Source organism: Talpa europaea (assembly GCF_964194135.1).
Source record: "Talpa europaea genome assembly, chromosome: 7".
In the NCBI taxonomy this organism is placed as follows: domain Eukaryota; kingdom Metazoa; phylum Chordata; class Mammalia; order Eulipotyphla; family Talpidae; genus Talpa; species Talpa europaea.
Genome location: NC_140074.1, coordinates 53,132,058 through 53,159,205, shown reverse-complemented (window position 1 = coordinate 53,159,205; position 27,148 = coordinate 53,132,058). Strand labels below are relative to the sequence as shown.

The following is a 27,148-nucleotide window of genomic DNA, read 5'->3' as shown; positions in this document are numbered from 1 at the left end:
GATTATGACGCTGACCTAATTGGCTCTGGGAAGAACTTCTACACTTGCTGCTATCTTGGTGGTTTTCCTACAGAGCAAGTGTTTGGCTGGCCTGTGCTGAAGTCTAAGTCACTAGTAACTTGACTCCCTTTCCAAATTGTCAACACAGTGGTATCATCAGCCTCATTAAAATTGGTATCAGCACAACTTGACAGGGCTGGGGCAAGGAGGTCATTGCCTATGGGCAGAACCACCTTTGTGGTTCTGTCTCACCTTTCTCTGATGGTGTAGCCCAAATAGGAATGCCAGACATGGGAACTCTGCCATAACTATCATCACCTGTACTCTGGTTAGGGGTCCTATCGGTGGTGATGGTGTGGGGGCTTGCATCTTACACAAGATGGGCAGCATTTCCGGGCCTCCCCGGTGGCGCAGCGGTAGAGCGCTGGGTTGCGAAGCTGCCCGCGGCCACTGCGGCGCCGGTTCAATCCCCGGCTGCTCCCCGGCCACCGGAGGAGGGTCCCACATGGCGCGCAGACCTCTCCTGCCACCCGCTGCTCCCCTCAGCAGTGTACTTCGGTCCTTCTGCCTGCTCTGCTCCCCGCTCTGGCTCTGGTGAATTCTCTCACCCTCCCGCGCTTCTGACTGTACCCAGTGCATGTGTAAACAAAACAAACAAACAAGCAAACAAATAAAGAAAAACATGCCTCTATTAAAAGAAAAAAAATCTTTAAAAAAAAATTTAAAAAAAAAAAAAAAAAAGATGGGCAGCATTTCCATCAGAAGTGTCAGTCCCTCTTCAGGGCCTGAATTCCTATAGCATAAATGAACTAAAGGTATAAGCACAAAGCTGAAAGCAGGGCCCTGTGCCTTAATAGGCCAGCTCCTTTTCCCATCTCTACATGGAGCAGTGTTCCAACCTTTCATTTTAAAGGACTTCAAATGCCATCATGGCATATAGAAGAGCAGTGACTGGATTGAAGGTGGTGTGTGTGACCTGCTTCCACAGGGGCTAGCAGTACTACTCCATCCCACCCATCACAGCTCCTGCCCAGCTCACACATTCTAACTCAAACACCAGATGTTCGCTACAAAAACTGGAAGCGAACCCTCTCAATGAAGGTCTCCTTCAGATGGGACTATAGAAATATAGTCTTATCACCAAAAAGCTTGTTTTTCAAGATTTGAGTCTTTAGACAAGGGGAGCAGAGTCTTAAGCTCTTCCCAGTAGTCAGATAGGCACAGGCTTCTGGAAAACCTAACTTTAAAAGAAAACTATGATAGAAATAAAAACCTGACATTATAGTTTCTTAGACATCCTCACCGGTCATGTAGTAGTTCAGAATGACGGCACAAGGCTGGAGCTTAGGGCCTTCTAGGACAGGGTTTCATGTTACTGCCATTTCACCTGTCTGTCTGCATCTACATGTACTAAGCAATCCCCCCCTCTGTTCATCAAGCTCCTCCTACTTTTCTTCATTCTGTCTAAACCCTACTATTTGCAAATTCTTTCCTTTCTAGGAAAGGTCCCCAGCCCTTCTAGTTGGATACCATCTTTCCAGCCTCTGAATTACTGTAACACTTACTGGTCCTCCTGTTCAAGGTGCTAGTAAATTATCACTTCCATATGGGTCTTCCCTTCCCTGCTGTTAACTGGGAGCAGCACAAGGCTGGCTTATTGCTATCCCACCCACTCTCCCCCCATGGCCCAGCAGGGAACCCGGCATATCCCAGGTGCTTGGTAGACACTAGAAAGTTCTGTAAGCTTGAAAAAGGCAGGAAAAATCATCCAAAGTTATTGTTTGAAGTTTAACAATACACAAAACCTAAGGATGGCCTAGGCTACATAAGAAATCACTTTATAATGTATCACATGTGCCAAATAGCAGATAAGTATTTACGTAGAAAAGGTATGTTAAACCACACATCAAATTTTAATTTCCTCTGAAAAATAAACTACTTCCTTGAGAATTCATGTTTAGAGTACATGATATGGTAGCTCCACTGACATTATGACTTTTCTAGTTGTATACTCAAATTAGATGCCAATCTTTTATCTTGATCAAGCCCAACTCCCTCCTCCCCCCACTAATTCCAGTAGCTATAGCTACTAGAAAGTATCAATAGCCAAAATTTCCTGAAACAATCTTCAACTCTTCCACAACAAAAAATACTGACAAGTCAATTACTGAGCCACTGAATATAGACTGCAATATATTTTAGCCTTCCCCTCAATCTTTTCAAGATCTGTAAGAGTAAATGTCTTCTGGAAAAGCTGAACTGACCTCAGGCAAGGCCTACCCATTCCTCAGCACAGCCTTTCACATGTCCTTCTTGTTTAGCACTCCATCTTGATAACAAACCATACTCTGTTCACCTGCCCGTCAAGCCCTGTATGTTTCAGTCTTGGTGCAGTGTCTTTTTTTTTCTTTAGCCTTTCCTATCGGTGAGGGTCACAGGCCATCATTGTTGCAAGGGACTTCATTTGGTCACACCTCCTCAATTTTAGACTGAGAAATAATCCAGAGGTCAACACAAGGTCACATAGGAAACTAACAGCAGAGCCAGAATTAGAATTCAGAGGTCCTGGGATTCAGATTAAGGTCTTTTCCTTTATGTTATCCTCTTTTCCTTAATAGGTCTATTACTTGAATCTAACATTTTTATTGGCTTATAGGGAATAGACCTCAAATATTCTTCTTTTAAAAGTCTACCTCATTTATTCCCAGTCATCAAGAATGAGAATTACATTTACATGCTCAAAGGTACTACATGTCTACTTTTCCTCTCAACAACCAGTTCACCAGCATGTTTTAACATGAGCTTACAATTAAAGTCTAATTTAAAAATGTAAGCATACAACTAGGCTTTACCAAAGAGTAATGTGTTTATTTCACTTGAATTCTTAAAAATACTTTTTTTTTGTCAGTTGTCACATAAAATGTCCTAATGTAAAAAATTTCATTAAAAAAGGAAAGCATGAAAAAACAGACCCAAAATGTTAAGATTTTATTTACAAAGCTTCTTCGTTGTACAGAAAGTAAAAATGCTGTTACAACTTCGGCATAACTGGTAGTCACAGATGGTTGATTCACCAATCACAGCTATCCCTGCTACAGCAAGTCTTACACGAAAACCTAACAACGCTTACAATTTTGTTGGGGTGAAGTCCCCAAGCTTGGTGGTGGATTTCCAAGAGGGACTAAATGGAAGGCGGAATGTCACAGGAACTATTCTTTGGCTCTTTGGGTGGGTGGGTGTCCTGGGGTTTGTGTCACAGCTACCTTTTTTTTTTTTTTTAAAACAGCTACCAAATCCTTATGCGCAGTCCAACCAATACTGAACAGTTCGCTCTTTTTTTTTAAGTTTATTTGGGTTTTAATCATCTTCTCCTTCATCATCTGTTTCCCGCTTCCTTTTTTCTCCTTTTCCGCTCTCTTCCTCCTCTGCACAATAACAAAAATTTACTTTGAGAAAAGCAGAAAGACACATTTTGCCTAAATTATTGCTAACGGAGGTAACACTGACTTTTTTGATGGTTGGAAGATAAAGATGTAAGCTTTATCCAATCAACAGTCAAAAGGTATGAATTTTTTAAAAAGCATAGTGACCACAGAACCAAGAATAAAATAACCCCATTTTCTCAATTTTAAGTTGCTGCCTTCCAAATGTTTATTTTTCTTATACTTGTTGGTCACAACAATTTACATTAGCAATTATTTAAATGCATAGCAAGGACTTTGGAGTTAGCTAGCCTATGACCATCAGCAGGCCATTTAACCTCCTAACCTTGTTTTGTCATTAGAAAAATGAGGCCAGTAGTACTGATTTCATAGGGTTATTCTGAGGATTATATGAAATATACAAAATACTTAGCCTAGAACATAACAAGATTCTAATTATAGAAGTATTAACTAAAAAGGGATTTCTTAGAACCCTCAGGTATGTAAAACAGACACCTATGCATTGCTATTCTTTCAACTTGTAAAACTTCACAGCTATCAATAATATTAACTAGATATGTGGTAAATTATGTTCCAAAAAGCAGCTTAAAAGGCAGGGACAAGGTCCCAATTGTATTCAGTGCAAATTTAAAATCATGGGAAACCTGGTTTGCTGAAACTGACACGTGTGAGAATTTATATAATGAGCATTAAATAAGTGAAGGCCTCACTACTTTTGGTTGTGATGGGGGAATTAACACTGACAAAATTGAAAAGGTGCTATTTATATATAGTACAAAAATTATAATTAAGATTTTTGTTAATAAGACTCCCAAACAAAGAAATCTCATGCCTGGCAGTAATCCAAATGATGGGGTTTAAAAACAAATTTGAACTATGGGGACGGAGGACCAAGACTCCTATCCCCAGGCTGCTGGTTACTAATATCTATAGAGATGGTGGGTTGCACCACAAGGATGCAATCACAGGGCTATGAAGACACCTGTGTAGGCCATCAGGGTCAAGTGCATTTTATTATCTTATACATGAAATACCCTCATTCCCCCAGTTTTTAACCAAAGTGCATGTGGACCCACCTTCATCTTCATCGTCATCCTCGTCATCTTCATCTTCATCAACTTCTCCATCCTGTCCAAAATCTTCTTCCTAAAGAATGGTAAACAAAATATATAACTTGCCAATAGATATCATAATCATCATAAAGAACATTATATTAATTTTAAGCTACTCTGATGTACTTAGATATGTTAATTTTTCTAAGCTTACATTTTTCTGAAAAATTGCATTTTATCTGACAGATGTCTGAGTAATAGACAACTTACAGATATTTAAGAAATGATTTTAAAAACAAATTTCAATACAGTTTTTTTTTTAAACTTGGTATTATCTACATTATTTTATTACTTTAAATGATTCACATCACTTTCGATTTTATTTTTTTATGCATTTTTTTAAAAGATTTTTATTTATACAAGAACTAGGGTACAGACCAGATGTGCGGGAGGGTGAGAGGATTCACCAGAGACAGAGCGGGGTACAGAGAGAGGACCAAAAAGACTGCTGGAGGAAGCAGCGGGCAAGGCAGAAGAGGTCTGCCACACCATGTTTCTCCCCAGCAGGCCGGGAATCGAACTGGCGCTGCAGAGACTGGACAGCTTCACAGCGCTGCGTTCAACCCTCTGCAGAACCGGGGAGGCCCCACATCACTTTTTAAAGATTTAAATTTCTCCCCTGGTGTAGCCCCATAATTCTCCCACCACTGCGGCAACCATGAAGTGACCATCACCATAGTCCTTGTGCTCTTCTCTCCCATTTTGACCCCTCCCACTCCTTCTCCCCTGCTACATGCCTCAGATCTGGAATTTCAACACAGGTTTAGACAAAGGTTCCTATATTCTCATTCTTATAAAAACAATCAGGGGTTTTGTTTCATTAAACACCTACGAGATTATACAAATGCTAGTCTTACTTCTGTACAACAAAAGAATGTAATTCTTAGTAACATCTAATTTTCTTTTTGTAAACCTCCTTGAAGGTCAGAGTTAAGTCACTCCTTTCTCCTGTCCTTCTATAGCATTCAGCTCCTCAAAAAGAGTGAATTACTGGGTGTCCCCAAAACTAGACTGCCTGCTCTTTCAGGGCAGGGTCACATTCTTTTTTATTGCATCCCCAATTCTTCAAGACAGCAAGCATGTATTTACTCATTAAGCTCAATGTACAAGTTCAGAAATGGTAAACATACCCTTCCCCCATTTCAGTATAAGAAGGGGACAGACATACCATTAATTCACAACTTTCCCAGTTTTCTTACCCTACTGAACGAATGTATGGTAAATTCACTGCTTCCCCCAAAGTTAAATGGTGAAAATTTACCCTGTGGAGTCAGGTACTATGTCTAATTAGCATTCAGCAAGCATTTCACTTGGCATTTATTAAAAGGGGATAAAGCAAAATTAACCATACCGACAATGGTCTATTCACAAGCATATGGACTTCTTTAGACAGTTCTTTGTTTTCAAATGCACATATCTTACTTACAGACAGGAAGCAGGGCCACAAACATGCACACTCACCTCCCCACTGACTTCATCCTCGTCCTCGTCCTCGTCCCCTTCTACATCTTCATCCTCGTCCTCATCCTCTTCATCATCAAACTCTTCCTCCTCACCATCCTCATCTTCCTCATCCTCTTCATCTTCTCCTTCTGAATATGATGCCAAAAACAGAATCCATTCAATACCCTTGATGTCCTGTGGGCATACCTTCTAAGAAGTTGGAGAGCTTTGGGTTGGTCTGCACAGGACAAGTGCTGGGCTACACAGGCCCTCCTAACCAGCTTGTGCTCTTTCATGAGCACCTGGCACTTCCCCACTACCATACACTTTGCTCACTTGTGATTATTTAACCTTTCTCTTAGGAGATAGTAAGCTCTAGCAGGGCAGGAACGATATCAAGTTTTTTCTCTCTACAACCATTTCCCACAGAGCCTGGCACATAGACAAATGCTCAATTATTTGTTGCCTGACAATCTTGGCTCTCAGGAAATGCCACCACCCTCTAAAGGATTCCCTTTACAGGTTTCTGTACACGTGGCCATTCAACAAATGGTCTCTAGTGAGAACCTGCAGTAAAGAGTTTGGAAGGTGAGAGACATTGTATTCTGGATCCACTTTACCAGCTAACATCCCAACTCTTTCTTACTTATCTCAAATCTGCCAAAAAACAAAACTGTAAAAATGCTTTTAGAGTACTACACTTATTAATTATAACGAAACTGTGGGATGTTTTTCCACCTCCACTTTTCTTGACCATTTCTTATGCATATGTACCTTTAATGAAAGGAAGTATCAAAAGAATAGTAATAAGCACAAATCCTAGGAGAATGAGTTTTCTTCAGGCTGACTGATGTGAAAACTATGCTTCCTCTAGTTTCTTGAAGGCCAGAAACCTTTTATTCTCAGAGTCATTGAGAGTAAACAAGTCATGGTACAAGGGAGAAGCGCAAGCTTATCAGGACGGGTAGTTGGGACAGAAAAATACAAAAATCTCTAAAGATAAGGATGTAAAAAAACCTTGATCAAATATGAAAAAGCTACATATCCTAATTCTACTTTATGGTTAGAGGCTATTTTCTCTAATATAAAGAAAAAAAAAGGAAGCCAAATTATAGTGCTTTAAAATTATTACCTTCTTAAATTTTAGTCGCATATTAAAGACAGAAAAGTGATCTAATTGATGTCACAGGTACCAAGTACCTACCAAGTGCTACGCCCTGTGAAAAGACAAAAGACGTACTCAAGAAGGCAATGGTAGCATAGCTGGAAGAGCTAAGAACAGTGGCAAGTATTACAAAAGGTAGGTATGCATGAGGACCTAACCTAGCTTGCAGGTATCAGTAAATGCTTTCTGCAAGTGTTGACACAGTTGTCGGTTAAGGATAAGGAGGCAGTAACCAAAAATGGGGAAGAGTTAGAAAGGGGGCCTCCCCGGTGGCGCAGTGGTTGAGCGCTGGGTTGCGAAGCTGCCCGCAGCCTCTGCAGCGCTGGTTGGATCCCCGACTGCTCCAGGCCACCGGAGGAGGGTCCCACATGGCGCGCAGACCTCTCCTGCCGCCTGCTGCTCTCCTCAGCAGTGTACTTCGTTTGGTCCTTCTGCCTGCTCTGCTCCCCGCTCTAGCTCTGGTGAATTCTCTTACCCTCCCGCGCTTCTGACTGTACCCAGTGCATGTATAAATAAATAAATAAATCATTAGGAAAAAAGAAAGAAATTCAGCTCATGATCTTATTAAAAAAAAAAAAAAAAGAGTTAGAAAGGGAGGAAGATACAAGACGATGGTCCTTTAAACAGAAACCCTAAAGTACTTGAATGGGTTGGAGCAGTTATGATACCTAGGCTCCAAATTCAAGATTAGTCAGCGTAGGAACCATTTTTATTTTCCATCATTTGAAGGTTTCAATAGCTTATTAAAATGAGGGGTCCTAGGCTCCAAATTTAATGGAACATGTTCAAAGGCAAGAACATAAGTAAATGTATTAGAACCTCTGCAAGGCAGAAATTAAGTTCATTGGCTGTTACACCCACTTACCTTCATCCTCCTCCTCTTCATCTACACCATCCACCTCAGCATCTGAGTCGGAGGCTTCTCTATCCTCTTGGTCATAGCCATCCAGATAGGTCAGCTGAGGCAGAAGCTTGAAAACACTCTCTCGGTAGTCATTCAGGTTAGTGACCTCACAGTTAAACAGATCCAGGCTTTTCAGACATTCCAACTTTTTCTGAAGGGTCAAAAAACATACCTCCTAAACCAAAGAACAACACAACAAAACCCATCTCCTAAAGAGGTAAAAGTCTAAGCTCTGTATTTCAATTAACTGTTATTCATTAATCCTTGCACACAGGAAAACATTTCAAGTCCTTTCCAATCTTTGTATTAGGCCACTAGATTTTAACTAGTCCTTTCCTTCTGTATCTACCCTCTGAGAGAACATTCTTCTCCTTTTCTGGTAATAATTAGTTGTCTTAAGAAATGTGAAGTCGAAATATTACAACTGAATCTTTTCACATATGAAGCAAATCAAGCAGATTAATAAATATGGCTCAAACTAACTCTTAACATTTGAGTAATCAAATGGCCATTATTAATTTGCATGGTATCAAGCATAGTCTTCATTGCTATGGGGTGAGAGGGGTTCAATCAATCCAGTCTCAAGGTGTTTGGGGACACAGATGTTAAACACTAGAGAATAGACAATAATCGTATGACGTGTGATGATGTTCTTTTTCTGGGAAGACAGGCGTCAATACAGGCTGGGGGAAAAAGGAAGGAGGACGCACAGTCAAAATTTCAAAAATAGAGGAACATTATACTTTTATTTTTTTTTTTTAACCTTTTGGGGAAAAGACTGATACTTAACCAGACCTTTGTGTGTTAACGAATTCATCTTATTTACCATACCTTGAAACTTTGTTGTAATACCTCATTTATTTAGAATTCCAGTTTCATCTACTAAAAAGAGTTAAGATCTAAAAATTTGCCTCAAGAAAATTTTCTGAATAGCCAAAGAGGAATAGGAAAATATCCATATGCCATTACTTAGACCTTCACCTGTTATATCAGTGTACCATACTAGTATTTCAATCCCAGATCTATTAAGTTTTGAGTAAACGTTAATTAAGAGATTGGAAAGGTAGAGATACTATCACAGGCAAACACAAGGATAGCAACAGGAAATGATTTCATAGAGAGAAGAGGGGGCAAGTCTATAAAAAGCAAACATAAATCTGAAGTACTATGTAGTCTGGTGTCCTTTAGAATAGAATAAGCCCAGAGGACATATGACTATATAAACTTTAATGATTCTGAATGAAGAGAAAAGGCTTGGTATTCTATAAGAAAGTAGTATAAAAAAAATTAAAAGGCTCTTTGCTTAAGGTGCAAAAAAGAAATGTTATTTGAAAGCGTTGATGCTTTATTGGGAAAGCTATTTCAACATTCACAAGTAACTGAGGAGAAATACAGATGAAACAAAACCTTGTCTTTATTCCTTGAAATATCTATGTAATTCTGGAAGCTAGGAAATGATCTGAAAATCTTTGCTTGACAGCAGGGCTTGGCAAACAATGGTCCATTCCAGACCGCCACCTGTTTTTGTGAAGTACGTTTTATTGGAACACAGCCACACTCATTTGTTTATGTATTATGTATGGCTTCTTTCATGCTACAATAGCAAAGCTGAGTAGTTGTGACAGAGACTGTATGGCCCACAAAGCCTTAAAGATTCAGTATCTGGCTCTTTAAAGGAAAGGATTGCTGACACCTCAACTTACAGAATCTTCATCTTCCTGACCAAAGAAGAGACTCCAGTACTTGTTTTGTTCTCACTGAGTGTCCTTGGGATAAAAGCCAGGCAGGGAACACAGAGCAGGGGAAATGTACTCCTCAAAAAACACAAATGTACAATGATCCAAGAGTTTGTAGAGCATTATATATGCCTAGAGTAAGTTAATCCCCTGAGGTCTCAAAAAGCTCTCCCCCCCTCCCCCCTTCTAATCATAGGAGAGCTCCTTTTATGTTAGAGAGCTTGCAGGTTAGGTTCCCTACTGGACAGGCCTGGACTGCCAGATGCACAGGTATGACTTCTTGCCAAAGAGGAGAAAATATGGAAATACCACCCCAGACAACTAACTAAAGGTACTGGGAACTCTTCACAAAAAAAAAGGGATCATCATACCAGCTACGATACAACTACAAGTAAATTTAGGCAGCTTTCCCAAAAAGGATCAGTCTAAAAATTCTTCACTCAAAGGAATGTCATTTACTTCTCAAAATTATTCCTTAGGAATGGATAACCAAAAATGCATCCAATTGTAATGATTTACAGTGCCAAGTCCTTCCTCTAGTCCTACTGACTCTCCCAGTACACAGGGTCTCCAAAGCTCTCCCATTTCTGAAACTGAGTCTGAGGTTTTTGTCTACTTCCTGAGAAAGGATCCATTATTAATTCAGACATGCCAAACAGTATGCTAGAAAATGGAGTGAAAGCAAGTAACAAAATCTCAACTACATGCAGTACTCTTAGACCTAATCATTTAAAGTAGTAAAAGTTTGCTTTAAGACCTAAGATAGACTACACACAGATCATTCAGGATCCCAATGTAATGCGTAAGTATTGTTTCAGAAAAAATAAAAAAATAAAAAAAAAATAATAATCACAACTACCATACCAGAAATTTGGCCTAAAACGAATAGGCTAGCCATAATAAACATTAAACATTTTATTAACAATAATTTTGCTTGCCTTCTTAGAATTTAGAAGGGCTTTGGGGGATGGTTTGGATGGCCCAGGTCTCTTAAAAAAGGTGTCCAAGGAAGTTTGAATTGATGCCTTCTTTGTCTCTCGATTAATGTCCCTGTAGCAAGCAGAGGCATTCACAATCATTGCATTGACTGTAAGAACTGGGCTCAAAGTAGACGGTGTTCAAAATGTATGTGGTTAATGAGGATGAGGATGGTGTTTTTTCCCACTGAAGAAAACTTTCAGAAGTCAACATTCCCCCCCTTTACCTTCTTTCTACAGTTTCATGTCTTATTACAAGTTCTAACTCCAGGAATCCACCTAGCACCCCCAGAAATCAGCAAGTACAGGAAAAGGCGGGAGCTCAGGCTTTTCCAGATATCCCTGGGTGTGCAGTTCTATGGCTCTGTCACTGGCTGTGTGTGACTCTGGACAAGGGATTCAGCCTCTCCCAAGCCTCAGCTTCCTCGTGTGTAAAATGAGGGCCATGTTATTTCTACTCACTTTGGAGATGTTTCTTGAGGTTTACTACTAAGATAACATACAAAAAGCACCCACTGCATGTATGGCACATAGCAGACCCCCCACCCCAAAATGATAAATACATGGATGGTTATTTCTTCACCATCGTAGGGAACCTGAGACTGTCACTGTTACCAAAGGACCCTCATATATCACTAGCCAGGTCAAAAGCACCCCACCAACAAATCCTACACAATGTTTACCTCTGTTCTGCCACTGTGGTTAGGACCCTGACAAATGCTTCTGAGAGGACTCAGGTTGTCATGAGAAAGGGGCAAGAAAGCTAGTAATCTAGAATGGCAAGGTACTGCCAGGCACTGTTGTAGAAAAAAGTGTTCCCTTGCTCACAGTAACCCTGATTTAGGCTGCATTAACACAAAAACAATGACGGCTTAGTGCAGCAATCTGACTGGGAAATATCAACTTTTATTATAGTGCACCAGTTGGAATTACTAACTTAGGTCAATATGAAGTGGAATAAATTTGTAGGTAAAAAGAACAGGTCTTAAGGCCATGGAAATAATGCTGGATTTGAATTCATACTATGCCATTTATCCTGTAGCAGCTAAGAATTAAGTTCCCTAAACATGGTTTCCTCAGCTCTAAAAGGAAGACAGTCATCTTTCTTCTCTGGCTTTTATGAGGATACAATGGGCAAATATTAATGTCCTTGAATACAGCAAAACTCAGTATATGTTTGCTTTAAAATGAAATGGGGATTTGTTTGGAGAAAAGAACTAGTAAAAATGAGGAAGCCAGAGTACCTGGTATACCTATAGTGGAAAAAAGGGACAAAATTCATGAAGCAAAGGAGAGAAAAGGGGTCCCTTTATTTATTAGAAATGAGTTAAACATGGTCCATCTTAGTGAAATGTGAAAATAAAGGGACCTGGTAAAAGCTATTAAATCTACACTGGAGCAGAGCCTCAATTTTTAGAAGGGAAAAGACCCTATAATTCTGACCAAAAAAATACTTTGCATTACAAGCCACAATTTAATTCTTATCTTCACCTGAAATATCAACAGAGCATTCTGTAGAAGTGATATGAAATCCAATTATGTTACTATCTTATAACATCAGAAAAGTTGAGACAGAACCTTAGGGCTCTATTCCTCTAGATCCAAGACCGCACCATTCGCTGCTTAAATCCCAATTAATGTTTGCAAATTAAAACAAAAATGCTGGCTGTATGTATACCAATTAAAATGGAAAAAAGCCTTAGGTTTCTCTGAGTAGTATGATACATGTTTAAGTTCAACTAGCCTTACTGAAATGGAATTCTACCCCTATGCCACATTTATGAATGTCATATTTGGGAAAATCAGTCATTTACCTATCTTGACATTTCTAGCTGGTAGTCAAACAGAACAGCTTGTGGGTCTGCCCCAAAGCCTACATTACCTCTGCCTCCAGAAGCTCTCTCTGGCCACTATTAACTTCCACATGGACTGGACCCCATTAGTACAGCTTCCCAACTTACAAAGCAAATTAAGTACATTATTCTCAACTCCTAAGTGAGGTTAAGGCAGGGGTTATTATCCTCCCTGCTTTATAAGTGAGGAAACTGAGGCCCAGAGAGAAGAAACAATTTGCCCAAGGTCACACAGCCGAAGTTTATAACCCAAATGGCACTTAAAACAACTTTCCATAGCTTAACTCAGCCAAGTGAAACTGAGGATTTTGAGGTCCCAAGGAAAACTTTAGGAAAGTGATCTAGTTAGAGCACAAGACCATCAATTACAAGACAAAAAACTTACTGGAATTATCCTTGGACTGGTTTATCTGCAGTTCATCACCCAATATATAACTATCTTATTCTATTAAAGTATGAAAGTATAGAATAACCTAGCCAGTCTGGGGGAAAAATTTTAAGACGTTTAAGGTTATAGTCAATATTTAAAATTAAAAAATGAAGCAACCCTAATAACAGATAGGGAGAGCAAAGCCACAGGAACACATATAACTAGAGGCCCTGATCTTTAAAACTGGATTCCTTCTACAAACAGTATTGTTAATAAAAAAAAGTCACCACTTTCTCTAGCAATTATTTTCAATCAGTTCCCTTATTATAAAGAAATATGAAAATGAAAATGACCAATAACTTCCTGGTTTCAAAGTTTTCAATTACTTACCAAAGGTTCCAAGGTGCTGATATCTTTCAGTTTATTTCCACTTAAGTTAAGATGTTTGAGATTTGGAAGTTTTTCTGCTAACATGTCCAGAACGCCAAAGATTCTATTGTCACTGAGCTCAAGCTGCAAGAGAAAATGTGCACAGCACACACACAAATATAGAGAGAAGCAAACATTAAGGTGCTATAAACAGCAAATACAGTTCTCAAATACCTATCAAGATCAATGATCTCTTTCTATTAAGGCATATATGTTCTTTTGTTTAATTAAACCCATATGTGTAGTTTATAGATCCAACCAACATTGGGAGGAAGAGGAGAGACAGAATAAGACGAGTTGTTTTCTTAACCAGCTGCTAATTATAACGGTTTGCTAGAGAACTGGCTAACATCAGTGAAAACATTTTGTAACTTAAAAAGTAGGTCAAAGCAAATTAGAATTCTTTGAGACATTGCAATACTCTATACCTGCCAGAAGGGTAAGTGGTCCATGCATTCTAAGCAGCTTATTCTGTGTACCAAGCATGGTTCACAATGCTCACTTGAAACCTAATCTGGTTCTGTACAGTGCTGACACATTTGGGGCTCTGGATCTGGAAGCCTCTAGGAAATGTTGCACTAAAGGGTTCAGGAGTGGTAAGGCCACAAAAAATAAAAAAGCCCTTAAAGGGGCCTCCTTGGTAGCACAAGGGGTTAAGACACAGCACCCAAAATTATCTGCAGCCACTGCAGCACGAGTTTGATCTCTAACCAGGGAGGTGACCCACATAGCACAGCAGACCTCTCCTCTCTCATGACTCGCCTACTGCTCTCCTCAACAATGTATTTCAATAGATCCGCCTGTTCTGCTCCCCATTCTGTCTCTGGTGAATCCTCTCACCCCCCACACCTCTAGCCTGTACCCCAGTTCTTGTATGCATAAATAAACCTTAAAAAAATAAATAAATAAAAGCCCTTTAGGTTCCATGACCTCAGGAAAAGGAGTGGGGCAACAGTTTTGGTTTTGATGAAACCAGCTCTCCGGAGGCCACTTGCATAAACCTGGCATTAGCCTTTTAAGAGCCTACTCTAATTTCTTAGCTTCAGGTCAAGCAGCACAGCAAGTATGTATCAATGAAGAAATGAGCTTTGCTGAAGAATATCAGAATCTTAGACTAAAAGAAACTGGAGTCCAGAAAAAGCAGATGGTTGAAAGCAAGCATCTAATTCAAACTCTTCACTGTGCAGATGAGACAACTTAGGCAACACAGCTGGTTTTGGTTCTCTTTTTTTAAATGCCAACATCAGTAGTAACTAGTGTGTAACACTTGCATAGTACTTAAGTTTCAAGTACTTATGGAAGCACTAGAAATATATAAACTCATTTGATCTTACAATAACCCCATGGAGTAGACAGAATCTTTAACATTATTCACAGATGAAGAAAATGAACTACAAAGAGACTATGTAACTTGTCCAAGAATACATAGGTATTACAGTGATGGATCTATGATTTAAAGACCTCTGATTACAGACTGAGCTTCTGAAGAATCCAGGCCCTCCTCAATGTCATATATCTAGAACAGTGTAAAATCTTCATATAAATTAGACTTTGGTATGCAATGAAATGAACTACACGATGCAGAATAGAACTTTGAGAAATATACATTTGAATTTCTTTTAAAAAACTCAAGTCTCCTGCTGAGTGTTTAAAATATGCCAAAAGAAAAGTGCAACATTCCAAAAATTTTTCTTTCAATGGGAATAATCACAAAAAAAAAAATCTAGTCAGTCTATTTTAAAAATATAAGCCTATAATCAACAAAGATTCAAGTATTAATTCTGAGATTTTAATACTCAAAAGACAACTTTTCTTGGTTAGAATATCACACATCATGAGTATCTTAGGGAGTAGAAATAAAAAGTCAATCCACCAAAGAATTTAGTGGTATGTTTCATTTCAAATAAAATCAATACATAAATTTAGGATATATGTGACATTTATACACCAAAATCTTTTTTGGAACCTATTTCTTAACAATCTGTACTCGTGGGTAGGAAGAAAATTCCTTATCTGCTGTGAGAATGTATAATCTGCCTTTAAGTTTGATTTATGAATGTATTCATTCTTTCTTCACTGACAGGTAAGTTAATGAAGTTTCAGAAAGATATGATAAAGCCTTTATATAGATGGTCACCAACACACTGAGTAAGAGTAACTCTGATGGTACACAGACCACAGAAATTCAGGAAAATGTTACAGGATACTAGGAAAACAGAACACAAGACACATACCACAGGATCTGTTAGTAACAAGTTTTAGGAGATAGATGCCAAAAAGTCATCATGTGACTAGGAGGGCTATCACAGCGGCCAATGTGGAGGATTATACCTGAATCTCTCAAGAAGATTCTCAGAAAAAGGGGGGAAAGTTTACAAATGCAAAATTTTTTTTTTTTCATTTTTAAAATTACTTTTATTTATGGTTTTGCTAGCCTTGGGGGAAGTAAGACTTTTTGCTATTCTTATGAAGACTCCTTTCAATAATATCAGGAAATTAAGTAAATATTTGTAGTTTGTCTGCCTGAGTAGGGAAGGTGAATTTCATCAAAATGAGGTTTCTTCATTAAACTAATTTTATTTTTCACAGGTAGCCTCGGGCTTCTTTATACGCAGGCAGTTTTGACGACTGCTTTCTTTTTTATTTGTTTTTTTAAATTTAAATATTTTATTTTATATAATTCTTACATCTTTTTTCATCTTTGCACAATGTATGCATTTTCATTTTGGTTATATTCCCCATACAACTGCAATCCCCCCCCCCCCCATTTTGACTCTAGTTCTTCCTTTCCCCACCCCCTCTCCCCCACCCCCCAGTGTGTCTCTGGTTTATAGTTGCTTGTTGATTTTGATTTTCACTTTGTATTGATTAGTCTTTTTCCTGGTCTCTTATTTAGGTTTTCTAAATTCCTGCTATGAGTGAGACCATCCAGTATTATTCTTTTTCTTTCTGGCTTTATTTTGCTGAGCATGATCCCTTCCAGCTCCATCCATGTTGCTGCAAATTGCATGTGTTTATCTTTTTGAATGCTGAGTAATATTACATGGTGTATATGTACCACATCTTCTTGATCCAGCCATCTATTTTTGGGCATTTGGGTTGTTTCCAAAGCTTAGCTATTGTAAATAGTGCTGCTGTAAACATAGGGGTGCAGGTGCCCTTTGGAATTACTGTTTCTGTGTCATTTGGGTAAATACCTAGGAGTGGGATTGCTGGATCATATGGAAGCTCTATGTTTAGTAGTTCAAGAAATCTCCACACAGCTCTCCATAGTGGTTGGACCAGTTTGCACTCCCAACAGCAGTGCAGGAGAGTTCCTTTTTCTCCACAACCTTGCCAACATACAAATGCAAATTTAACAGGATTCTTTCTGATAGGAAACAAGGCTATCTGAAGCTCATAAGGAGTTCTGAGTACGTTTACAACTAAATAAGACAATGAAAACTGATTTCTATGTGAACCTTTGTTTAGATAAAAATTCAACTTAAATTCCCTAGTAAAGTGAACACTGAAGTAGTGGTGAGGTCTACAATGTTTTGATCACATACCTTTTCCTATGTAAGGAAAATAGGAATATGGGTTCTAGTTTTGGCTCTAGCACTAACAACTTTTAGGGATGGTTTAAGGTAAATTACTGTATCTTTCTGGGTCTACTGACATGCCTATAAAACAGGGGTAGACTTCAAGGTTGACGTTTCTTCCAGTTTTGATATTCTGGGGTTCTGTAGCAGTTAAATGTAGACTTAAGAAAACATTTTTCTTGTTTTTTGTAAGTGGGAGGCAGGAGCTGGACAGTGACTGGTCATAATAAACCAGTAAGGCACTAACAATGTGTTATCAGTTATAACAATTTTGTTATGGCTGTCACAATACATTTAAAATTTCCTATCTGAGAATTACATATGGATTACAAATCTGAACCATCTTTACTTAAATTCACCCTTAACTAACAAGCATAAAACATGAAGAGTGTGGGAAGCACCTGTGGCTCCTAAACCAGCACATACTAAGAAAATGTAGTTAACCTTGTAACAATCAACAACACATTAGTCACAAAATAACCATACTTCACAACTGTCTACCAAGCATCCAATATGCATTATTTCCAAACAGCAAGGCAATTCTACAAGGTCAGGTGATAGCACCAGTTTACAGGTGAGGAAATTGAACCTTAGAGAGATTAAGTAACCTACAGAAGATCACCCATCAGGGAAATGATAGAGCTGGAATTCAATCCCAAATAGGTCCAGCTCCAAAGGCCATGTGCTTTCTGCTACACTAAATGCCTCTTATAGGACAAAGTATATATCCTTTCCTTCCCAGAATAATCTCTCTCCTTTGCTGTTAAAGATAAAGCACTTACCTTTTTTAATTTAGGTAGTTTGGGGAGATTTGAAACTGAAATCAAGCCTACATTTATTAAACTGAGGAACTCTAAGTTCACAAATTCATCTGTCAAGCCCTCAATTTTCCCGTCATTTGCTTTGCAATTGTCCAGGACAAGTTCTCGAACCTATGGAAGAAAATAAATAAATAAATAAATAAATACAAGGTTTCAAAAACATACTGAAAACATAGAACAAAGCAGAAACTCCCATCATAAAATACCTAGCAAAAAACACCCACATATAGAGGGCGGTCTCTACTTAGACCTAGATCACTTATAAATAAATAAAAAAATGATCAAGCCTTTAGTAACAATATACTAATAGATACCAAGGGTAGAATGTTATACCATGATATAAAGATTTAAATGCTCTGTTTTCCAGAGATATAAATTACAGTTCTTAAGATGTAAGTGGAGAAACTACATCCCTCTTAAGTGCTTTTCCCAGGTCTGTTCTCCAAGGGATGACTAACTACAAATGCAGAGTGAAGATACCCCCTCTTTTAAAGCTTAATCTAGCCGCCCCACCACCACCACCACCAGTGGCGCAACAGTTTGAGCACAGCACTGTGAAGCTGTCCGCAGACTGCAGCGTGGGTTCAATTCCCGGCAGGCCAGGGAGATTCCCACATGGCATGGCAGGCCAGGGAGATTCCCACATGGCATGGCAGACCTCTCCTGTCGCGCCCGCTGCTCTCCTCAGCAGTGTATTTCCATCCGTCTGCCTGTTCTGTTCCCCACTCTGTCTCTGGTGAATCTGCCCATCCTCCCATGCCTCTGGCCTGTACCCCAGCTCTTGTATAAAAACAAATCTTTAAAAAAAAAAGCTTACTCTACCTTAAGTCTCCACAAACTGACACAAGCAAGAGGAAAGTTTGATTTTTCCTATCAAGATTACTGAGATTACTACAAGTTTCAACACTACACATTTCCATTTCTGTTTTTATTAATATCTACTAAGATTATCATAACACTAGGAAGGAACCAGTATGCAAGAGGCCTTAATTCAAAACAGATCAACCTGGGTTACATATGTGTGAGAACAGATATTTCTAGGGAAAAGAATTAAGACATAAAATTAGGTTCCCTTTTCAGGCCACACAATCTCTTTTGGCAGTCCCAAAATTCAGAATTCAAATCCATGCAAGGGTATCCACCTGAATATTTTGAATATTGATTATTTAAGTCAGCTGTGTACACTGTTAAACTGTGTGACTACCATAACAGTGCCCTTTACTGCCATTCTTGCTCTGTGGCTCTCTGAAACATGACTTTTAAATAGATTTAAATCAATTTACAGTGATGCAAACTACAGTTTTAACTGTCAAAGACATTCTTGCAGTGAATAACCAGTTTAATAGCTTTAATCAAGCATGTATATAGAAAGGAGATGTTGACAGTTCTAAAGTGAGTCAAGGTACTAGTAGTGTCTTCATCCTCCCATATAAAACTCAAAACTACTACTCTAGTAATTGTTATCATTCATGGAGAACCTACTCCTTATTTGTATCACCATACCCCTCCCCCCCATTCAAAGAAGGAAACAGATTTAGAGAATCAGTGATACCCACAATACCACAACTACTTCTCACTCACTTCATCACTTTTCACTACCCTATTTCCTCTGCAGAAGTCCTGGTTTAGGGATCACGTAGGCTTATTACTACCTTTTAATTCTCACTTTTCCTTCAATTTTTCTCCAGATATCTCTACCCTTTCCCCCTCTTTTAATGAAAATCAGCACCAGGGAAAACCTAAGAGGTCAACTGAAGAGAGCTAGGCTCAGGAGACACACATGGCTGGGGTTAAATCCCGATTCTGCAAATTACATCTTGTGTGACCTCGTCAAGTAACTTAAAAACTCTGTGCCTCAGTTTTCTCATCTGCAAAGTGAAGATAATAGCCACCTCATGGAGTTGTAGAGAGTAATGATTGGGACACATTAAATAATGGGAAAATAAATTTTAAGGGAATGACAGGGACCTTTTATTCCAATCTGTAACCTAAGTTTTTTGTTGTTTAAAAAAAAAAAAAAAAAGCATATTATTGCTTTTGTGTGAGGGAAAAATGCAAACCCAACAAACCATAAAATAAAGGTCAATTTTAATCACCCAGTCACCTAGGTAGCATACTTCATACTATTAAAATGTTCTCATTCTGCCTCCCAGCTTACTGGATAAAAAAATCACCCATTCTACATTTTTCCCAACTGGTAAAATTCCACTCTAACTAGTGCCATCAAAAACCATACAGCATTTATACGTGAATTAGAGCATGTCTGATGAACCAAACAGCAGAATACAATCAAGAAAAGGAAAAGTGAGAGATAAAAAGGTGCTAATGTGGTTTGAATTTGCGGATTTGGTTATTGGGTATGGATGATGGAAAGTAACTGGGGTTCTGGTTTAGAGAAATGGTAACCATTTAGTTAGACAGAAAGTACAGTTTTTATTTGGGGGGTGTGTGTGTAATAAAAACCAAGTTTAAGATTCCCGTGGAATGTCCACAGGTAGCTGGACATGTGTGGAGTTCAAGGGAGGTCTGGGTTCTAAGTTCTGTATTTGCAAAAAGTCAGGGCAGAGTAGTGGCAGGATAGAATTACCAGGAAGAGGACCAAGGATAGAACCCTGAGGAATACTGCAAAGGAGACCTGAGAAGAATCAGGAGTGGTACCCAAAAGTAAAGTATTAGATTCAAAAAACCATAAAGGTTTATGAAACAATGCACAAGAAGTTATTTAAAAAAAAAATTAGAATGTAACACTCATGCTTCATCAACAAGGGACTCAATTCCAGGATATACTATGAGATAACAAATGTAGAGAATGTTATTAATGCGACATAGCATTCACTTTATTATGTACATAAACATTTCTCAAGAATAATACCTATAAGAAGAAAAGTAAACGGCCAGGAGATTTTTTTCTTATTAAGCATTTTAATGAGAATACTAACATATATTTTAAAAAGGTAAATAATAAATAAGTCAGTGCTAGTCTTTAAGTTTCATCAAGTTTCAGTACAAGAAAGAGCTCAGTATAAGAAAGAGCCTCCACAACTGTTGAATGAGAAAATATGGGCACAGGTTTGTGTAAGTACTGGACAGGAGTCTGTATCAGAATTTAGGGAATTGAGCAATAATGAAAATCAGAGGAAAACATGACTATAAAGAGAACCCATTTTCTGATTATAAGCAGAATCACATTAATGCAAAGTACATTAATGTTTATCACTTAATATTTTAGTATATGTTTTTTAGTCTTTGTATACTTTAAATACAGGCAAGATAAAACTATTTAGAAACACTAAGTGTTTTAATAAAGTATAGGTGCAGAATAACTTACCGTACAATCCTACCCTTTTGACTATTTCTAACATTAATGCCATAATCTTTTTTATGTAAAATTTATCTCTTCTGGGCCTCCCTGGTGGCGCAGCGGTTGAGCACTGGGTTGCGAAGCTGCCCGCAGCCTCAGCAATGCCGGTTCAATCCCCGGCTGCTCCCCAGTCACTGGAGGAGGGTCCCGCATGGCTCGCAGACCTCTCCTGCCACCTGCTGCTCCCCTCAGCAGTGTGCTTCGGTCCTTCTGCCTGCTCTGCTCCCCGCTCTGGCTCTGGTGAATTCTCTCACCCTCCCACACTTCTGACTGTGCCCAGTGCTTGTATAAATAAATAAATAAATAAATGTTTAAAAAAAATTTATCTCTTGTATAACTAAGAGTTTTCTCAACAGTCTACTGCTAGGTGAGAGAATACAAATATTTCAGTCTGTTACTGAGTTATGAGTTCTTTACTTGAAATGGTAACTAACCCTTATTAACATTTACTGTAAAATTCTCTTCCAACTTGACTTTTAATTTTATGACCTTTCCTGATATATAGAAATTCTATATATTTGCACTTATTTTCTTGAAGAAACTGTTTTTACCCTAAGGAAAAACAGACAAGAGACAAGTCATAAAACACACATAGGCAGGGGCCTCCCCGGTGGCACAGCGGTTGAGCGCTGGGTTGCGAAGCTGCCTGCAGCCTCTGCGGCGCCGGTTCGATCCCCGGCTGCTCCCCGGCCACCAGAGGAGGGTCCCACATGGCGCGCAGACCTCTCCTGCCGCCTGCTGCTCCCCTCAGCAGTGTACCTCGGTCCCTATGCCTGCTCTGCTCCCCGCTCTGGCTCTGGTGAATTCTCACCCTCCCGCGCTTCTGACTGTACCCAGTGCATGTACAAATAAACAAACGAACAAACAAATAAATAAATACATGCCTCTTAAAAAAAAAACAAAAACACATAGGCAATAAACACTAAGAAACTGTTTAACTACTATTAAATTAAAAAAAGCAAAACAAAACTGTGGATCAAAAATGAGACTCTACTCTTGTTGGAGGTGGGGTGAGTTGAAGACTAGAAATAGGTGTAGGTGAGTTTGAAAGTGGGAGAGCAAGAAGTTCAAGGAATGCACACACAAACCTTCAATTTTCTCCATGAGTAGGAGGCAAAAGAATATACTGGGGTGAGCAGGGCAGAGGGTTGTTTGGCTAAGCAAAGACCTTGCCCCTTGATTTTTTCCAGGAAGGCTGCAAATGTAGTGAAGAAAACATGCTACCCCTAGAACAGAACTCCAGAGTCACTGGGGAATGAGCACAGAGCAGAGTGGGAATTAGTGGAGAGACCATGGGAAGGGCCCACGCATCTCCCCAGAGATGACAGGTCTGTAAAGCCTGCCGAAAATTTTAGCCTTCTCTGACTCAAGTTCTCAACTGAACCTTGGTGAAAAGGTGTCTGTCCTCAGGCACTGCGTCATCAGCATTTGTGATAACTGAGTCCCCAGGCCTTCCTGAGTATGAAGGGATCCAGACTGCCTTGCAGAGGAGATAACAGTGGACAAGGGTGCACCAGGCGGGGAGAGGAAGAACATATAACCCCACAGCCTCCCAGTCTAGATCCAGAATACATGGGCGCTTTAACGAGTAAGAAATGGCTCTAGTTTCTTCCTTTTGTTCCAAATTCTCCTAGGGTTACTAGATAAGGAAGGGAGGTTGCACAGGCACATGTGTAACTGTGTGTACAACTTAGGGAGCTATTTGGTTCAAGGGAGAATTAACTGACCTTCTGTTCAAAGATATAGATAGATGGTCTAACTTTGGGGGACAATCCATTTATGACTCTTCAATTAAACTAGCTTTTGCTGAAACACAAATTTAAGGCAAACATTTAAAAACTAAAAACAAAATCCCATACTATTTCCTATTTAACTCCTGTTTTTGTCTCCTATAGCTCTCAGCAAATTAGTAATGTTTTCTACTACTTTTTCACTGGAATGTTTGAACTATACTGTAGCCAAGTTGGGGGCGGGGGGTGGGGTGGTGGTGGAGGTAGAGGACACAGAGGGAACAGGAGAGATTTTTCTACCATTCTTTCCAACCTGCTCACACTTCTCACTCCCCTGGCTACTCTAAAGGAAAAACAGGTTTTACCTAATTGGTTAGGTGACCTCCCCCAATTAGAAGCTGTTTTTGCAATAAAAGGGAGAAAGGGCATGGAAGAATTAAAGATCATTTTGAATTATCAATTCTTTTAATGAGAAAAGAAGTAAGGGTTAAGTCTCAGGGACTTGTGGAGCAAGGGTTAAGTCTCAGGGCTCTCAATCTACCCCCTGCCACTGAGGCATGAGGCTAATTCTGGCCAGGGAGCTAACCCACATGGCACAGCAGACCTCTCCTGTCTAGCCTGCTGCTCCCCTCAGCAGTGTATTTCAGTAGATACATCTGTTCTGTTCCCCACTCTGTCTCTGGTGGGTCCTCTCACCTCCTGCACTCAGGCCTACACCCCAGTTCTTGTATGCATAAATAAATAAAAATAATTCTTTAGAAAGAAAAGAAACAATATATTATTGTAGTAAGTATAACAATCCGAAAGTGTGAAAAAAGTTAACTCCTCTTATCCTTGCCAGTTTCCATTGTGAGTTAACCAACGTTCAAACCTTCTACCCTATGAATATCATAAAAGAATGCTTTCAAAATGATTAACAGCACATTTAAGTCAGTGGTTCTCAGATGTCTAAATGGCAGAATTAGTGGCATGGAGGGAAACACCCATATCCTTATGGATGGATAGGTAAACCAATCTGAAAAGCAAATGACAAGACAGATTCACATGACTAGATAATCATTTAAACCATCTCCAAAAAAACAAAATAATAAAAAAAAAACCCTTTTAACTATTCATGGGGATGGTTAATTTATGATCTATGCATTAACAATAACAGTAACATAAAAATATTACCTATCATATATGCACACACACACACAAGATAGTACACACAATCCAAGCTTGGAAAAAATTAGACATTATGGAAAAATACACAAAGATTGTGTAAAGGGTAACGGGTTTATGTATTCCTTTTTTAACTTTTGATTTTCTATACCTATTTTTTTTGGCTTATCTGTACCTAACTTTTCTTCTATTAAGATGTAGGTACAGTCTTCCTGTTTTCCCAAATGACAAGGCTACAAGGACCCCAGAGGGGGAACCTCAGCAGTTCACCTCACAACAAACGTAAGTCATGACTGGGTTTGGTTTTAAAGGAGTCACCAGGGAAGTTCTCATTTTGCCTAAAAATGATGCTTCTGTGCAAAACTTTTAAACCCCACTTTTAAATTTCCTTCAAAATGTATAGCTTTTCTATAAAAGCCTTCAATTTTTGGTTAAATCTTTACTCTCCAAGGAATCTAATTCCCACTAGCCTGTTTCCCTGTTGAAGTGCTTAGGGGAGGCTTTCTCTAACCCCACAATCGTGGGGGACTGCCACGATGACACTCCTAACCGAGGCCTGGTAGCTTCAACTATACAGGATCAGGCACCACCATCAGGTTAGTTTAAGGTTTCTGGGGAGAGGGGACAGCTGACTGTTGTTCACACTGCTTTTCCAAGCTCTGGTATACTTTTGGCAGTGGATTCTGTAAGCAAGTGTTGTTCAACAAGGAACCCACTAGTCACTTCAGGATTTTGAGCACTTTTAAGTATGGACGGTGTAACTAACCAACTGACCTTTTAATTTTAAAAAACCACAAGATTCTGATCTGTCTTCAGCAAGATAATTAAGCCCAAACTGATTACTTGAAATATGAACATTTGCACTTCTGTAGGTATTTCTAAAAATCATTAACTTAATATATGAAAAAGTTCCACACAGTGAGAACACCAGCTTGGCTTTAGCTCCCAGAGGGAGCAACACTGCTCTTACCCAACATTTTATTAATACTTTGGCTTGAATACATGCAAAGAATTTTAAAAGCGCTTGCTAGATCCATGTGTATTTTCCTTTGGAAGTTGTGGCTAAATTAATTATTCCACAGACGACTTATCTGCCGCTATGCAATAATAACGCATGCGTCTGAAACGATTAATTCTCAAGGAGAGAACACAACTCAAGTTTTTAACTGTGTGAAGAGGCTTAACCAGTCAAGATCCCAGCACGTGGTCGACACAAAATGTCTGACTGATGGTTGGAAGGGACCATCGCATCGTGGTCAAACCGCAATCTTAAACCCCGGGGACCGAGGGGAGATGCCATCCCTTCAGGTCCTCCAGGGACACGTGGGGCGGCCACGCGGTGGGGCCAGCCACGCACCTCATTTGTAGTGACTTCGGGGACACAAACCCTCGCAGACCAGGACACCCTGGTCGACGAATGTCCACAAGTTGCCAACTTGTTACCCGCGGCTACCTGACGGCACCAAACGCGCCGGTCGCCCGGGTGGGCAGGTTTCCTCCGGCGGAGAACGCCACTCACCCGGGGAGCGGGTCCGGCCCGGGCTCGGTGCCGCGCGGGGGGAGAGCAGAGCCCGTCGCCCACCACGGACAGCCCGACTAGCTCGCGGGGAGGGGTGGGGCGGAGAAGAAAAAAGCGATTCTTAAAGGCCGCCCCGCCCGCCCGCCGCGCAGCCGCCGCGGTAGTGCCCCGCGCTCGAGCACGTGCAGGGGCAGAGGCCGCCAGGCCCGCGAGCCCGGCCTAGGCCCGCCCGTACCCCCCGCGCCAGGTTCGGGCGCAGGCGCCGCCAGGCGTTGCCCTTTTAAGAAAGGGAGAGGGAGACGGCAGCGCGCCCGGGAAGAGATGAGTCGGCGGCAGCCGCCGCGCGCGGCTCCCTTCCGCGCGAGCCGTGCCCGGGCCCAGCTCAGGCAACTGCGGCCCGCAGACCTCTCCGCGGCCGGGCAAGCGGCCCGGGCCCGCAAAGCTGGTCGGGCCCGCACGGCGGCTCGCGCGGCGGAGGGAGACGGGCGCCCGCCAACATGGCGCTGTCGGCCTGTGGCGCGCCCCGACTGGCGCGAGGAGCCGCCGCCCGCCCACACCGAGGGGCCAGCCTCCCGGGCAGGGGCCCCCCGGCTCCGCCGCGGCGACGCGGGGCTAGGGCGCAGCCTGCCGGTACACGGCCGCGGGGGGTCGACCGGGGTCCGCCCTGGGAGGTCGGGAGGGGGGGAGGCCCCGAGCGCGAAAGGGGAGCCAGAGAAACGGGGGTAAAAGTTTTATTTTTAGGCTTGAAAAATGGCGGGAACCGCGTCCTTTTTTCAAACTTGGCCCCGGGAGGGGCGGCGGTTGCGCCACCTCCGCCGCCCCGGCTCGCCCCTCCCCCGCCCCGCGCGCGCCAGGCCGCGCCCGCCTAAGCCCCCCGGCGCGTGATGGGGGCTTCTCCCCCCCCTCGAAGGAGAAAAGCCCCCTCCTCGTACCATGGCCTCGGTCCTCGGCACGGCCGGCGCCAACCGCGAAACCTTGCCAGAAAGACCCCCGCCCGCGCCCCTTTCCCCGCCGGCCCGGGGCGCGCGGAGACCGGCCCGGCCTGCGGCGGGCCCAGCCCGGGCTGGCCGCGCGGCTCCTCCGCAGGCCCGGCCTCCGCCCGGCCGCGCATCCCGGGAGGCTGCAAACATGGCTCCCAGCGTTACACAACCCCCTCCTCCCTCCTTCGCCGCCGGCCAAACGCACACGCGCTCCTCTGGGGAAGGCCCCCGGCAGGCGAGGAGCTCAAAGTTTGCTCCCCCTCACCCCACCGCCTTCCCGGACGGCCGCGGGGGCCCGCGGGCGCCAAAGAGTTAATCCCCGCGCGCTCACTCCCCCCTCCGCGCCCGCCCGCCCGCCCGCCTGTCCGCCCGCCTTCCCCGTCCGAGCCCGCGAGCTGCGCCCTACCCCGCGCCGGGCCGGCGAACCCGCGGCCTGGGCCCCGCAGGTGGCCACCATTACATGCAAGTCATGGAAGGGAGAGGGCGCCCGCAGGGGCTCTGCTTACAGCGGCCGGGGTCCGGTTCCTCAGCTCTAGGTGGATCCTCTTCTTCATTTCCAT

At 41.4% G+C, this 27,148-nt stretch overlaps 1 protein-coding gene across 1 annotated transcript; it reads right to left on the bottom strand.

Annotated features, from left to right (window-relative positions):
- Nucleotides 1–3,019: 3,019 nt before the first annotated feature.
- Nucleotides 3,020–27,148, bottom strand: ANP32B (acidic nuclear phosphoprotein 32 family member B; the record flags this gene model as incomplete). The annotated part of the gene is made up of 7 exons (XM_084237496.1): nucleotides 3,020–3,425; nucleotides 4,520–4,589; nucleotides 6,017–6,147; nucleotides 8,029–8,218; nucleotides 13,394–13,516; nucleotides 17,796–17,945; nucleotides 27,095–27,148. The coding sequence occupies 7 exons, from the start codon at nucleotides 27,146–27,148 to the stop codon at nucleotides 3,358–3,360; spliced, it is 786 nt and encodes a 261-aa protein (XP_084093622.1). The 3' UTR covers nucleotides 3,020–3,357.